Source organism: Bufo gargarizans, chromosome 1 (assembly GCF_014858855.1).
Source record: "Bufo gargarizans isolate SCDJY-AF-19 chromosome 1, ASM1485885v1, whole genome shotgun sequence".
Classification (NCBI taxonomy): Eukaryota; Metazoa; Chordata; class Amphibia; order Anura; family Bufonidae; genus Bufo; species Bufo gargarizans.
In genome coordinates, this window is record NC_058080.1 from 235,596,892 (window position 1) to 235,611,762 (window position 14,871).

At 38.4% G+C, this 14,871-nt stretch overlaps 1 protein-coding gene across 1 annotated transcript in view; it reads left to right on the forward strand.

The window, feature by feature from the left end:
- FAT4 (FAT atypical cadherin 4) overlaps window positions 1-14,871 on the forward strand; it is a 233,005-nt gene that overhangs the window by 180,344 nt on the left and 37,790 nt on the right. The window contains exons 7-8 of the mRNA XM_044302251.1: window positions 11,190-11,370; window positions 12,318-12,565. Of these exons, the coding sequence (XP_044158186.1) occupies window positions 11,190-11,370; window positions 12,318-12,565 (429 nt within the window). The remainder of the gene's footprint in view (window positions 1-11,189; window positions 11,371-12,317; window positions 12,566-14,871) is intronic.

Sequence of the window (14,871 nt, forward strand, 5' to 3'; positions counted from 1 at the left end):
ATTGCCATATAACCTAGGAAAAGTATGGCAATTTTGTTAATTTCCTTTTGTCTGCAGTACTAATTTATGAGTCACTTAAATAGACATATGCTCTCATACAATGCAGCCAGTGTATTTTCTCCATTTCATTTCTTCCCTGTAGCATAGTATAACTCTGTATTTATATCAAGTGCTGTTCGAGAATTAGTAAGACATCTATAATAATTCCACCAGTCTGATTTGTTTTGTACAGTGGACAATACATGGGTGTCTTTAAGGCGTCTTCTTTAGCATGCTGTTCAGTAATAGTGTATATAGTATTCTTAGCCACAAAGCTCATATAGTATACAGCGGGTTGAATAAGGAAAGTAGGCTTTAAGATTGATTTTTATTCTTGGGGATGTAATTTTAGACTGTTTACATTGCTACTTTGGGTTAAATTATAAGACATTTTAACCTAGCACAGTAAAACAAACACACTTGTTATAAAGTATCAAACATTTTTTTTCTAGTAAATTTGCCAATTTAAAATGAAATTTGGTATCCTCCTGTGCTGTTCTAGAAAACATCTGGGTATAATTTCATTGATGTAGGTTGATCTCAGGAAAGTGGGAACTTACAAACAAATTGATTGAAAATGTAAAGTAAGGACACAATTGAATGTTTCATACTTGGAACAGCTTCATTATCTATCCTTCAGTGTCCGCTGTTTCTTTGTCTTCAGTGTCTCAGTCCTACTCCCAGTAAAATATAGGCTTCAAAACACACACACACAAATCACCTCCTGCAGGACACCATCCTGCTTGTATATTTTAGCTGTACTTTTGGGAGCCTCATTTAATGCAGTTACTGGCAGACAAATCAAAAGAGAGGAAAGCTATGTGATGAAGGTGTGAAAGTACTTCACTTATTAGGAGTAAAATAACAGCTCATCCTGGACTTTCCAAACTACTCCCAGAGGAACCAATTGTGTTAAATTGTTTGAGAGAAAGAGGTAAAATATTGCTGAATAGTTGAATCGCATCACATTTTTCTTCATTGTAAAAGTATCTTTAGAGAAACCGATAACTTTATAGGAATAATATTACGTATATGTGCAGTGAGTGTCTGTACAATCCATATCTATCTGTCTCTCTGCCTATCTGTGTATCTACCTGTATTAAAACCCAACTATGGCTCTCTAAAAATCTGTAATAACCCTGTATTAATTATTTTTGTGTAAATAATCAGCTAGATAGCATCAACTGAACACCCCTTTTTTACGGTTAAGGTCAAGATTCTTATATGGCCCCAGGATTTAGATGACCTGAGTTAATCTGGATAATATCTAACAGATGCATTGGGAATGGGTTGGAGATATGGTTGTCATGGAAAACCACAGCAGACAATCAATATCCAAATGTACCAGTGAGGGAAGAACGATTAGGCAAGGAAGAGGGAGCATAGTAAAACAGACCAGTAGTCAGGGGACAGGAAGAGCCAAGTATGCAGTACCATGGAACTGGTCAAGAAATAGAAATCAGAAAGAGCCAACATGGAGTGCTGTGGAATAAGTGTAAAAGTAGTCAAGCCAAGCCAGAAATTGGGCAGTGATGGTCAAACAGGAACGGTATGCAGTAGAGTGGAGAATCCAAAGAGTAGTCAGGGAAGCAAGATAACAGCATGTCTGGTTTAGTTAAAGGATTGTTTCAAGCACAAACAAAATATTACAAACACTTATAGCCAACACATACTCTTTGCAGCAGCTAGGAACGAGAAGATGCATTGGAGTCTAGAAGTTATAATCTGTGGATGACTATCTCAGGCTTCTGATAGCGTAGAGATGGCAAACTGATCTTAGCCTGCTCAAAGATGAAGAGAAAGAATTGAAGCAAGAGGAAGGATTATACTACATATGAAAAATTGTTCACAGGTTCTTTTGTGGTAATTAGATAGTAAATCAAAATAGTGCTGAATGTCTGCTAATATAGAAAACAGAAAATATTCTTATGCCATTGAATATGCCATTATTTTTAGTTTTCGAAAAAGGAAATATAAAAACTCAGGCTGTGTCTGGCCAGTATCTTGTTTAATATAGCTCAACAGAGTGGCAGTAGAGATAGCTTGTGTTGACCTAGACAAGTACACATTCAGTAGCCAGAAACGTCCAGTCATCTCCCATCCCTAGCATACCATAGTTTTCATGAAGTACCAATGCAGTACACTTCTTTAAAAAATATATAAAAAAATCCTCCCACATATGAATGAGATCCCATTTGTAAGAGAGCATTGTGCTGCCCTTGGCAATGTGTGTTCATCCCTCCTGAGATCTAACCTGGCATAAGCAGTAGCCATTCTCACAGTTCACACTTGACTTCTTCATAAATATTGCATCATGGGCCTACAATAATCGCTGCCATTTAAACTTCAGAGTTTCTAGACATCTCGGCTCTACTACAACCAGCTTATTATTGCAGCAGAATGTTTTTTTTTTATGAATTCAGACGAAGGATACATCTGGATTTAAAGGATTATTGGAAGTGGGTGCCTCAATTGTGCACTGAATCTGTTTCCCATGAGAGACTAATGTCATTAAATGTTGCACATGCAACAAGCCTGGGAAGTGGATGCAGTAGAGGATGTGAGTGGTGGTAGCAATGCTGATGGCAGTAGTTACTCACAGAGGCGGTCCTCACTCTTGTGCTTTCTGGGGCCGGACAGACATGGGGAGGGCACACCACATTATATTTGAATAAAAACATTGCAATAGATACATTTAACTTAAGCCCCCAATACATTAATGACTATTTATTTATCTTATGCTCTTAGATAGCGCTACTATATTCCACAGCGCTTTACAGTTATTAGCATCTAATTGTCCCAATGGGGCTCACAATCTAAGTTCCCTATCAGTAGGTCTTTGGAGTGTGAAGGAACTGGAGTACCCAGAGGAAACCCACGCAAACACGGGGAGAACATACAAACTCCATGCAGATGTTGTCCATGGTCAGATTTGAACCTAGGGCCCTGGTAAGGCACCAGTGCTAACCACTGAGCCACCGTGCTGCCCATAACTAATGACTATGCCATTAGCCAAATTAATGTTTTCGCTGTTATTAGTATATATTAACAATGCTGTGTGATAAAAGGAAGTTCTTGAGCTAGTCGCCATAATCTGCAGCATAGATGTCTTACAATTACCAGAACTTGCCCTATAGATCCCATTCCTTATAGATAAAGATGGGTAATTAATAAGTTCTCACAGCCACTAGACGTCGTGTCAAATTGGAAATTTGAGTTGACCCCAAAAAGTCAATCAGTGTTATTACTGTATGGAGATCTAGAAAAACATTGGTTAGATGGACACATAACCCAACTCTGCAAATAAGCCAAAATTTATATGTAACTATAACTGTTTTGTTATCAATTATTTCTCCTTTTATCTGCTCTTTTTTGGGGTTTAAAAGCTCTTGGCATTGCGGCTTGGCATTTGTTGACCTTTCTTTCTTTCTTTCTTTCTTCCGTTCCTTCCTTTTTTTCTTCCTTTCTCGCTTTCCTTCTTTTTTTCTCTTTTTCCTTCTCTCTTTCACTCTTTCTTTCTTTCTCTATTGTGATTAGCTGCTTTATGAAGTGATAGGCGAAATAAAATCTTATAAAAAAACATACAAACATGGGGCCTGAGTCCCCTGTGTTAATCGAGCAGTAGTGTGCGTACATGACCACCACTCCATTAACTTTTATAGGACTGCCAAGTACAGCACTCTGTTATTTCTATCAGTCCCATAGAAGTGACTGTAACTGTGGGACTCAGGACTCTCACTCTCCTGATTACTGGTAGTTTCAGTGGTTGGTCTTAGGAATCATATATTTATATTCTACCCTGTGGATGGATGATAAATGTTTTTTTATGGAACAATCCCTTTAAAGCAGATCTATCCTCATATTGTAGTCATACAAAGTATGGAGACAGATCTGTTCTAACATTAGATGAAGTAGGAAAAGAATGTACCGTTTGGCTAATAAAGCCCATAGTTGCCAACAATTCAGAATGTTCAGGGACTGTCCCTAATTTTCAGAGACAGTCCAGGCAGATATAAGCCCCATCTGGAAATGGGTGGTTGTGATGAGTTTGGGACTGTCCCGAATTTACCAACTGCAATGTGGCTAAGCATGACAGCCTAGTAAAGAACGCAGTAGACTCCAAGTTATATGTCTGCTGTATTCATGAGGAGATTCTCCTTGTCCGTCTTCACCTCCCTCTTCAGGGACTGATGGCCGCATTGTATACATGCAGATATAAGGCAGCCTGTCGGTCATTGGTGAGAGGGAAACAGAGAGGTGGGGTGAATACAGCGGACTCCTAATGATTTGCTGTACTATTCATGAGGCTTTATTATAATTTTTATTCAGTTTAACCACATTTTAGAGCAAAATTGTCTGTTGCTTATAGCAACCAATCATAGTTTAGCTTTCTTTCTTCAGGAGCAGAATACAAAATAAAAGCTGTGCTGTGATTGGTTTCTATAGGCACCAAAGGCAGTTTCACCTTTAGACAGTTTTACTCAATCTCCCTTTACTATATGCTGTATCTTTTATACGTAACATTTATGTGAAACAGAAGACGGCATCGATGTGTTCCTAGTCATTTAATTATTCTAAAAAGTGTCTTAATCAGCTTATACTATTAAGCATATTGACAGACATATTAGTGATTAAGAGCTAGAACTCATCAAAATATTAATGAGCTTGTGTACGCCATTGTATTGTGGTCTCAGAGCAGCTGCTTTTCTTAATTAAATTATTATACGGTCTGCTAATTACAATTGTACCTCTAAAATTTAAAATTTTTGGGATATTATACATATTCAACATACACTGTTAATAGCATTATGAATTATGAAATGTAATATCAGCCATTTTTTCTTTTTGGCATATAATATTAAAAAGGTTATAGTAATATTGAGGCTGGAGACCATAATTAAGACTAATTAAGACTCATGATGCCACACGCCTTGAGGTCAAATCTGACAGGCACGTAATAAAGACATAATTGTTGTCATTAGATGTTTTTGGGATATTATACACCATAATGCCAGCATTTTTATAATCTAATTTAAATTGCTGGTGATTAGTTGTCTCTTTTGGGCTTCCTCCGGCTGCTAGGGAATTGCAGTCTTTGTCACCCCTCTAACTAAAGCTCATTCCTGGATGTAATTCATCGATAACTTATAACTACATTCAAGGAAGAGGGAGAATGAAGAATTGTACTACATATATTGGAGGTCATTTATCAAACAATGGTGTTTTATGCAAGTCTATGCCATTTCCTCATCCGCCAGAGGATGCGCTAACTTTTTGATTGAATGCAGGCCTTATCATAAATTAAGCACATCCTCCTCTTTTCCTTGTGCTGAGACTGGCGTAGATTTCAGTCGTCATTTATGCCACAAAACTGGCGTAATTGATAATGAATGTACCGGAACCGATGTCTTTACCCACATCACTCATCAGTAGATGTAGAAACGCCACAATTCAGGCAAATTGGTATTCAAAAAGTTGCAAACCAGGGGTATGTAACTTTTTTTCCCACTAGTTAATGGGTCATAATAAGTGCCCCTATTGTCTTTCCCTCCCCAACTGAAGTAGCTAACCGAGACAATCTAAATTTTACATCTAGCTGGGCAAAGTGGAAGACTCATCCAAAGCAGACGCTTTATGTAACTATACATGTTCACCTAATTAATAGCTTTGATTCATCGACGCCTAATATGCTATTTTTTCTTTTTTTATTACTGTGCATTTAACGATGTTGAAATGCACTGTATGATATTAGCCTCTTAAAATAATACAACGTGCAGGGTGTGCATGGAGACACTAAAGCTCTCGTCCTCATCATGTAGATTATTATCAGGGGTAGCTTTAGGAGAGGCTTACTGGTGGTCCACTACTAAATGATTAAAAACCCAGTCCTCAGGAGTAAGTGCAATTGCAGTGAAATCCAGGATTCTGGGAAACGAGCCTGACCAAGAAAAACAGAATCTTTCACCACAAATATGATATTGGTATTAAGCTCAGGCTACATAGTTAACATGTTACCAATTCACTCTGTGCTTAGTCCGGTGACTTCATTATAAAATTATGTATAGAAGTAAGGAGATTAAAAGTGTCAGGCATCTTTTCAGACCAGACTTATTGGGGGAGATTTAAAACACAGCAGGTTAATTTACCAAAATGCTCCATGGGGTATGACATATTTGGGGCAGCTCTGAAGATATGGTAGGTAATTTTATCTTCCTTTCACCACCACATGACTAGATTATTTTACACCAATATTTTGCAACAGAAAATGGCTCATATTAAAAAAAAATTGTGAATTGTACCTATTGCCAGTTTTGCATAAAATACTTTATGTATCAATTCCTGACCTATTTTAAGGTATCAGATTGCTGTCAATGATAAAGGCTCTAAATCTGCTGTCATAATATCCAACTGAATGTTTTCATTTAATGACAGGAAGCAGAGATTTTTTAAATGGTAAGAAATATAAACACAAGAGTCCTCATTTATTGATCAGTTTAAATTCAACATCGTTTTCACCAAACTTTTAGCACCTATTTGTAATAGGATGGAAAGTTGGCATGGTTTACTGGGAGAAGTGTGGCTTAAAACAATTTTTTACTGCTAAAGCCATAAAGCAGTGCATATTTCTAGCAGATAGATAGATATGAAATAGATAGCTCAATAGATAGATATTAAAGGTAGATCAATAAATAAATAGTAATAGGGTTAATGGTGGGGGCTATACCAAAGGACGATATCCTGGCAGTCTCCTGGTTTTCACCCTTTCACCTATACAGGGATCTGATCTTCGCTGCAGGGGAGACACAAGGCTTCTACCTCTTGGAATAGTCCCAATGTGGTTGACAGCTGACCTACTGTGGTCAGACACTGGTGCAAAGCACAAAGGGATCAGGCAGTACTCGTAGTCGGGAAACAAGCTGATGTTAGGGTGGCAGAGTATGTGTGAACCTGTGAAACTAGTCCAAAGTCAAGGCAGACAGCAAAAAGTAAATATGTTAAAGGGGTTAAAGTCATATCAGCTAACAGAAGGTCAGTATTGGTAGACAGGCAAAGGTCAGTACACAGGCAGACAAACAGAACTGCGCACCTTAGCTTACTAGCACATGAGATAACCTAATGCTCAAACACCCTCACCTAAACACTGGCAAAGCAATAGATGGAGCAGGGTAAGAGGTGCGGCAAATTCCCTGCCCGAGGGAGGGGAGAGCGGTGGGCCACTAGTGTAACAGATAGATCAATAGATATGAGAATATAGATATATAGATCCCATAGATCTATAGAAAGATAGATGGCTAGAAATGAGGGAAATAGATAGACAGATAGAATAGCTTAGGGAGGAATAATACAGCTAGATATTGCAAGATAGAGAGATGGATAGATATGAGATAGATAGATAGGATATATATTTATATTTGTATATATATATATATATATATAGATAGATCGATATGAGATAGATATATATTAGATAGGCTTGAGAAAGGCTCAGTTGTGAGCTGAAACGTTGCTACTCCTTCACATGGGTTAATAAAGACAGTTTTTTCAAGTCTTGGAGTGCTGTCCTATTTCTGGCGCATATTAGATAGATAGATAGATAGATAGATAGATAGATATTAATATTATATACTGTAGATGAAAGAAAAACTGATGATCCATATAAACTTGTGTACCAGGAGCCGTACAGCTCTCCCCATGGATTAGCATAGATTCATATTTGTGTCATTCAGTCACTGGCACATCAATACTGTGTTTCTAAATTGCAACAAACTGACAGACAAAGATAATAATTGAAGTATCGAGTATTTCACACTGTCTGCCAGTTGATAGCATAACAAATTAGCAGGGTAGTAAGTCAGATCGTCATCATTTGCTACTTTAGACTCCGTTGCTGTGCTTTAAATGAATCTACTCCCAGACTCTTTCTGACATTTAAACTGCATTCACTACAAATCAAGTATCCATCAGCTATTGATCTAATGCATTGCTAGACATAGCTTTCTTGTTCAGTTTAGGCTCCTTTCACACTAGCGTTCGGGTGTCCGCTCGTGAGCTCCGTTTGAAGGAGCTCACGAGCGGAGCAGAACGCTTCCGTCCAGCCCTGATGCAGTCTGAATGGAGCGGATCCGCTCAGACTGCATCAGTCTGGCGGCGTTCAGCCTCCGCTCCGCTCGCCTCCGCACGGACAGGCGGACAGCTGAACGCTGCTTGCAGCGTTCGGGTGTCCGCCTGGCCGTGCGGAGGCGTGCGGATCCATGCGGATCCGTCCAGACTTACAATGTAAGTCAATGGGGACGGATCCGTTTGAAGATGCCACAATGTGGCTCAATCTTCAAGCGGATCCGTCCCCCATTGACTTTACATTGAAAGTCTGGACGGATCCGTCCGAGGCTATTTTCACACTTAGCTTTTTTTAAGCTAATATAATGCAGACGGATCCGTTCTGAACGGAGCCTCCGTCTGCATTATTATGAACGGATCCGCCCGAACGCTAGTGTGAAAGTAGCCTTAGTAGCACAGGTATTGCACAAAATGTTGCGATTTCTTTGTTTTTATCCGACTGTCTAAAATGATTTCATTCATAATGGCTGCTGCTAGAAGGAGTTCTACAATGTGTAATATATTTTCTTCCTAACTTTTACACTTTGTTCTAGTGGCACTAGATGATGAGCAATGCAGAGTAATGCAAATTTTATTTTCCAACACTCCAAAAATGAGTGCCACTTATCTCTTGATATCTCAGGCTTAAAGGGGTTGTGCAAGGGTTTTATATTGATGACCTATCCTCAGGAAAGAGTTGAACTAATCTATTGGGGTCAAAAAGCCAAATAACAACTCAGAAAATATAACTATAATCTATCAAGTCTAGTGTACATACTGCAGCCGAGAGGCAATAGTTCCTGCACTAGCATTTCATATGTCAGTCTTTGATCTAGTTTGCACTGGAGTGAGCTGTGCCTAATTTATGAAGAGGCCCGGGTCAAATCTACACCAGCTATGAGCTGTAAATTTGTTGCAGGAGTTCATGCTCCTCTTAATAAGCCCACCCACACCCTCTTTTTGGAGAAGTGATGAGCATGGTGTAAAACTCTACTAAAGCCTCAGAAATTTTTGCACATTTTTGGGACAAATAGGGAGTTTTTAATTGCACTTTTCAGGCACTATGGAGGTTGAGAAATCCCATCCTCCATAGTGTGGCAACATTATAGAGCGCCATGTAACATATGGAAATGGCAAGTTGTGGCTCTCCACTGTCACTCTATGATGACACATTTTCCTAACTAGGCCTATGACTGTCCAAATATGACCACACCTTTAACTATGAAGCCCATATGACCGTGCCATATACGATAAATAGTAAAGTAGTAAACAGTAATGCAAGCAACATTCCATAGTAAGCTTTCTGAAATGTGCGACTGTATGAAAGGGAAACTGTCCAGGAGAGATTTCTTTTTAAGACATGGTGATAGAAATTTTAATTAACAGTGGAAAAAACGAAACTTTATTACCTGAGTAAAGTGTCAGCTTGAACATTCCACTCCTTGTACTATAATTGTTGAAATCAGGAAGTAATAGCAAGTTTCTTTTTCCTCCTAAACTTTATTACTGTTGACAAACGCTAGTTACCGATGGTTGTTTTATATGTGGAACACTCAGCAAATCTTTTAGAACTCAAGAACACTTCTTGTCATTTCCAGTAGAGCATGGTGTGAAATGAGTCAGCCTAATAGGTCATATGTTACTGGGAATGTGCTAATTGGACACTTATATGCTATAGTAATCTTAAAAACGTATGCTGTTTTTCTACTGGAAAATACATTGGAATATGTATTACATTGATTTAATGTTGGCCTTTAGAATAACAGCCTTAAAAAGGGGTTGTCTCGCTTCAGACATTGGTGGCATATTGCTAGGATATGCCACCAATGTCAGATAGATGCAGGTCCCACCTCTGGGACCCACTCCAATCTCCAGAACAGGACCCCTGAAGTGAACGGAGGGCAGCTTCGAATGCATGCCCACCATCCATTAATTTCTGTGGGAGTTCTGAAAGTAGCCGAGTGGTAGTCCTGTAGAGGTCTGTCCCATAGAGGTGAATGTCTACGCTTGTGCGGTGCCCTCTCTATTAATTTCTATGAGAGTTTTCAAAATAGCTGAGCAAGCTCTCTTAGCTATTTTAGGAACTCCAATTGAAATTAATGCTGCACATGCGCAGTGCACTCTCCTTCACTTTCACTGGAGATTGGTAGGCCTACTACTGCTCCATTCACCTTTATGGGATAGACCTCGATGGGAAATGAATAGAGGCTGGGCGTGCATGCATGGCATGTCTCGATCTGGACATAGGAGTAGGTATCAAAGGTGGGACCTGCACCTATCTGACATTGGTGGTATATGCTGGAGATATTCCACCAGTTTCTGCGATGATAAAAAAAATAATTTATAAAAAATAATTGCACTCAGACCGTCAGACGTATATATATCCAGTTATCTGTGAATTTAAAGGCAAATATTTACCAGATGTGCCCCTTTTAAGAAGCACCATCTATTAGATGGTCGCACTAAAATAGTCTCTTGTTGAAATACACTGTAAAGGGGTTATACCAGAATCAAAAGGCGTGGGACAGGTACAGGTACAACCTGACAGCAGTGATCCACATGTACAGAAAAACTGAGGTAGCCTTTTTAGACAAAAGTGTAAGGTTTAAAGATATACCAGATTTATCAAACATGCTGTATGACGAAAGACCCAAGCAAAACTGACTTCAAACAAAACCCTTATGATAAATACCTCCTATATAATTTTGCTTCCTGAAACATAAAAATAGGTAATCAAATGTCTGATCAATATGTTAAAGGACATTTCAAGAAATAATGATTTACCTTTTTAATTATGTTATGTTATTAATTCAGTTTTTTTTCGCCCTGAGCAGATAAATAGGACTTGAAGGACACCAGGACTATAGGGATCCAAATATAATAGTAATAAAAATGATGATAATAATATATGAACCCAAAAATCTTCATATAAGTTAATAATAGTTAAATAATTAATTAATCACACTTTATAATCTATTTCCCAAGACTTTTCAATGTCCTCCAAATTCTGTTTTATTAACATTATTTTTTTATGTTTTTCAATGCCCTTACAGGATCTCCCGCCCTCACTGGAACAGGCACAATTAACATCAACATAGATGATGTCAACGACAACAAACCAGCATTCGCCTTAAGTCAGCATTTTATAAGTATCCCAGAAGATGCACCCACTGGCACAGATATCCTTCTGGTCAGTTGTTCTGATCCTGATGCGGGTCTGAACGGTGTTGTTCGGTAAGCCATGTCACATGATTACATTTCCTCTAACATCATTTGTTACAAGTTGTACTTCTCAACCCCCTACTGAAAACCACCTCCTGTTGTCAGCACCACTAGGCTTCATGTGACAAATCATAATTTAACGGGGTTGCCGCTGATATGTTTTTCAAAGCACATAACGAGGAAGTTAAGTTATATTGACAAGCCAAAGGCTACCTACTGAGTGCCCAAGGAAGTCTAAACAATCTTAGCACTTATTCATCGAGTCTTCTGTGCTTTGAGGAATTACTATGTGGTGAATCATCTTCAAAGTTGCAGCATACCTGACATAAGTAACATAAGTAATGTAAAAGTATGAATAGGAACACAAATACATAAATGTAGATAAAATAAATAATATATATATAAATATATATATATATCATATTTATTATATCTATATTTATGTATATTATGTATTTGCTCCTCATTGTTTGAACTGCTGTTGAAATTTTGTATTTTTTTCTGTCTGTTCCGTGGTCCTGTTCCCACAAAAGAATATGAATTAAAATGATAGCTCTTTTGATCATAACTTCATTTGTTTGGAACTTACATTACTATTTAATTTTTCATAAGGAGGTTATTTATGTTGGATGCAGATCATTAAGGGAGAGGATTTAGCGGTGAGAGTTGTAATATTAAAGTCATTTAAAACGATCTCAGAGGTTTATCTGAAGCAGACACGTCGTTAATAGAACATTAAATCTTCAGCTTGGTTTAGTAGTATTCATTAGCAAAATAGCTACATTTTAATGAGTTTCTTCTGATTTACTCATCTTGTTGTTGTATCTAGGGGATACCGCTCTGCAGCAAGTAATAGAGTTTATCATCTTCTGACTTAAAGCAACATTTATTGAGTTTAATAAAAACTAATAAGTGAATATGACTTGAAAATGACTTTCCTCTTTTTTTTTTTCATACAGCTACAGTCTGGTTGGTGGGAATTCTCAGTTTACAATTAATCCTTCTACTGGTCAGATCATCAGCAGCTCATTGTTAGATAGAGAGGTGAAGGACAATTATACACTTCTCATTGTGGCTACTGATGGTGGCTCCCCAAGCTTATCCAGTTCAACTAGTGTAACTGTGAATATCCTGGATGTGAATGATAATCCGCCAAGATTTTTACATCATCCATATGTAACTCACATACCATCACCTACAGCTTCTGGTAAGCACTCTCCACTATTGGTTGTGCCCATGTAAAACAATTGCCTTCCATATTTGATCTATCTATCTATCTATCTATCTACCTATCTAATATTTACAATTCAAATGTAACTCCAGTCCAGAAAATAAAACAAATCTGCCACTCATCATTTTATGAGACATGCTACAGTCAAGGGATCTGATGCAGATGTGGCCTTCCTTACCTTTGCACTTGGCTCAAGGTGGCCCCAGATGTGTAGCCTCACCAGTTTTCTAAATAAATGTGATTTTGTGGTACTCTATCACAATAGGTCTATCCTATATGTCTCTATGTGTGACCTCCCAGTGCTTTTTTTTCATGTGAAACTGTGAGTTCTTAACCAAATTTAGCAAAATTTAAGAGTAACTTAAGGAACTAAGACAATAAAATTACAAAAAATACTAAAATATTAATTTATTATAAATATATTCCCAAATAACTTTATGGCTCATTTTGTCTAGGGAGCAATCATCAGAGGCAATAAAATGGCCATCGTCCTGTTAGTACACACAAAACCTATCCTAATCACACAAGAGGACAAGTTACTTCACAACACTGAGCTAAAGAGCTGCCTCATTCTCCTCTCTGCTTGTCAGGGATTATGATCCTGAATACAGTTGATATTGTCTTCAGCTAAATCTCTGTAGGAATGGAGTTAATAAGGAGACATGAAGTACAGACAGGAGGGCTGAGATGTGGCTAATGAGCAGTCCGTCCTCTCTGTACTTCATGTCTCCTCATCAACACCATTCCCTAGAGATTCAGCTAAAGATCTTATCAACTATATTCAGGATAATACCTTACAAGAAGACCAGAGAGAAGGATAGGGCAGCTCTTTAGCTCAGTGTTCTGTAGTAACTTATGCTGCTGTGTGATTAGGACAGGTTTTGTTCGTACTGATAGGATGGCGGCCATTTTGTTTCTCCTAATGATTTCTCCTTAGACAAAACGAGCCATTATAACTAATGAAAGGTTTGGGAATATATTTATAATAAAGTAATATTTCCGTATTTTCATTTTTCTTATTCCCAGAGAGCCCCTTTAATTCTTAGACCGCTTTCACATACTGTTTTGTCAGGCCTTATTGACATGTCTGTGAATCACAGACGTTTGGTGTCCATGTTCTCCACAGACAGCACACAACACCATTCATTTTATTGTGTGTATTCACACATCCCTGAATTTCCACGGTCCGTGGGTACCAGGTTTTTTAAAAGAATAATGCCCTTTTTTTCACGGATCCCTTATGCCCATTATAGTCTATGGGGCGTTGAAAAGAAATGGACACAACATGGATGGCATCCGTGTTTCATCCATGTTTCATGGATCATTGCAAGGAAATGCTCTTGAAATTTATTTTCAGCTATGCATTGTCAGTGGAATACAGATGACACACGCAGGGCAAAACATGGCCATACAGAACAAACACAGATCCTTCAAAGACATATTCATGGATGAACCATTGACCATCTTGTCTCTTTGTCTAGCATCCATTACTCTTTTTTGGATCACACTCACTAATGGAAATCACTGATCAAACTCTGGCCAACACTGACTGTGTAAAAGCTGCCTTGTTGTTTTAGCGGTTCCTTTATATTACATTGAAGGAGTATGAAAATCATGGATACATCTTGTTTACTGATTAAAGGGGTTGTGTGACACTAGTATATTGATTACCTATCCTCGGGATAGGTCACCAATGTCAGATCGGCGGGGGTTCCCGGATCCGCCACTGATCAGCTGTTTTAAGAGACTGCACGACGCTCGGGTGAGCACTGTGGCCTCTTCACTGTTAAACTGCATTCTATCTAGATTGTAGCGATGGCGGTGCAGTGAAACTACAACTGCTCATCCCGTTGAAGTGATCAGGACAGGGAGTTGTAGTTACACTGTGATCTAGTGGATGTGCAGTTAAACAATAAAAAGGATTTAGCCCTCGCGCAAGCACCGTGACCCCCACTGATCCTGAGGATAGGTCTTCAATATATGTACTATCACTGCACAACCACTTCCACAGAAGATTTGGTCTACACAGTCACCTTGAAGAGTTAATGTCTTGAAAAATATTCAACAGTGATCACATCCATGTCACAGGCTGGCGCCGGGACAGTTATTATACGTTATTAAAATTAAAGGCAGAACCATAGAGCTCAGCTGGCTGAACTCCTGTGACTATGACATTGGGGAGAAGAGCATTACTTATTTGTGGAGGTTTCACGAGTTACACCCCATTGATCAATTATCGATGGCCTGTTCTAAGCATAGCCTACCAAAAATCTGCTTTAAAT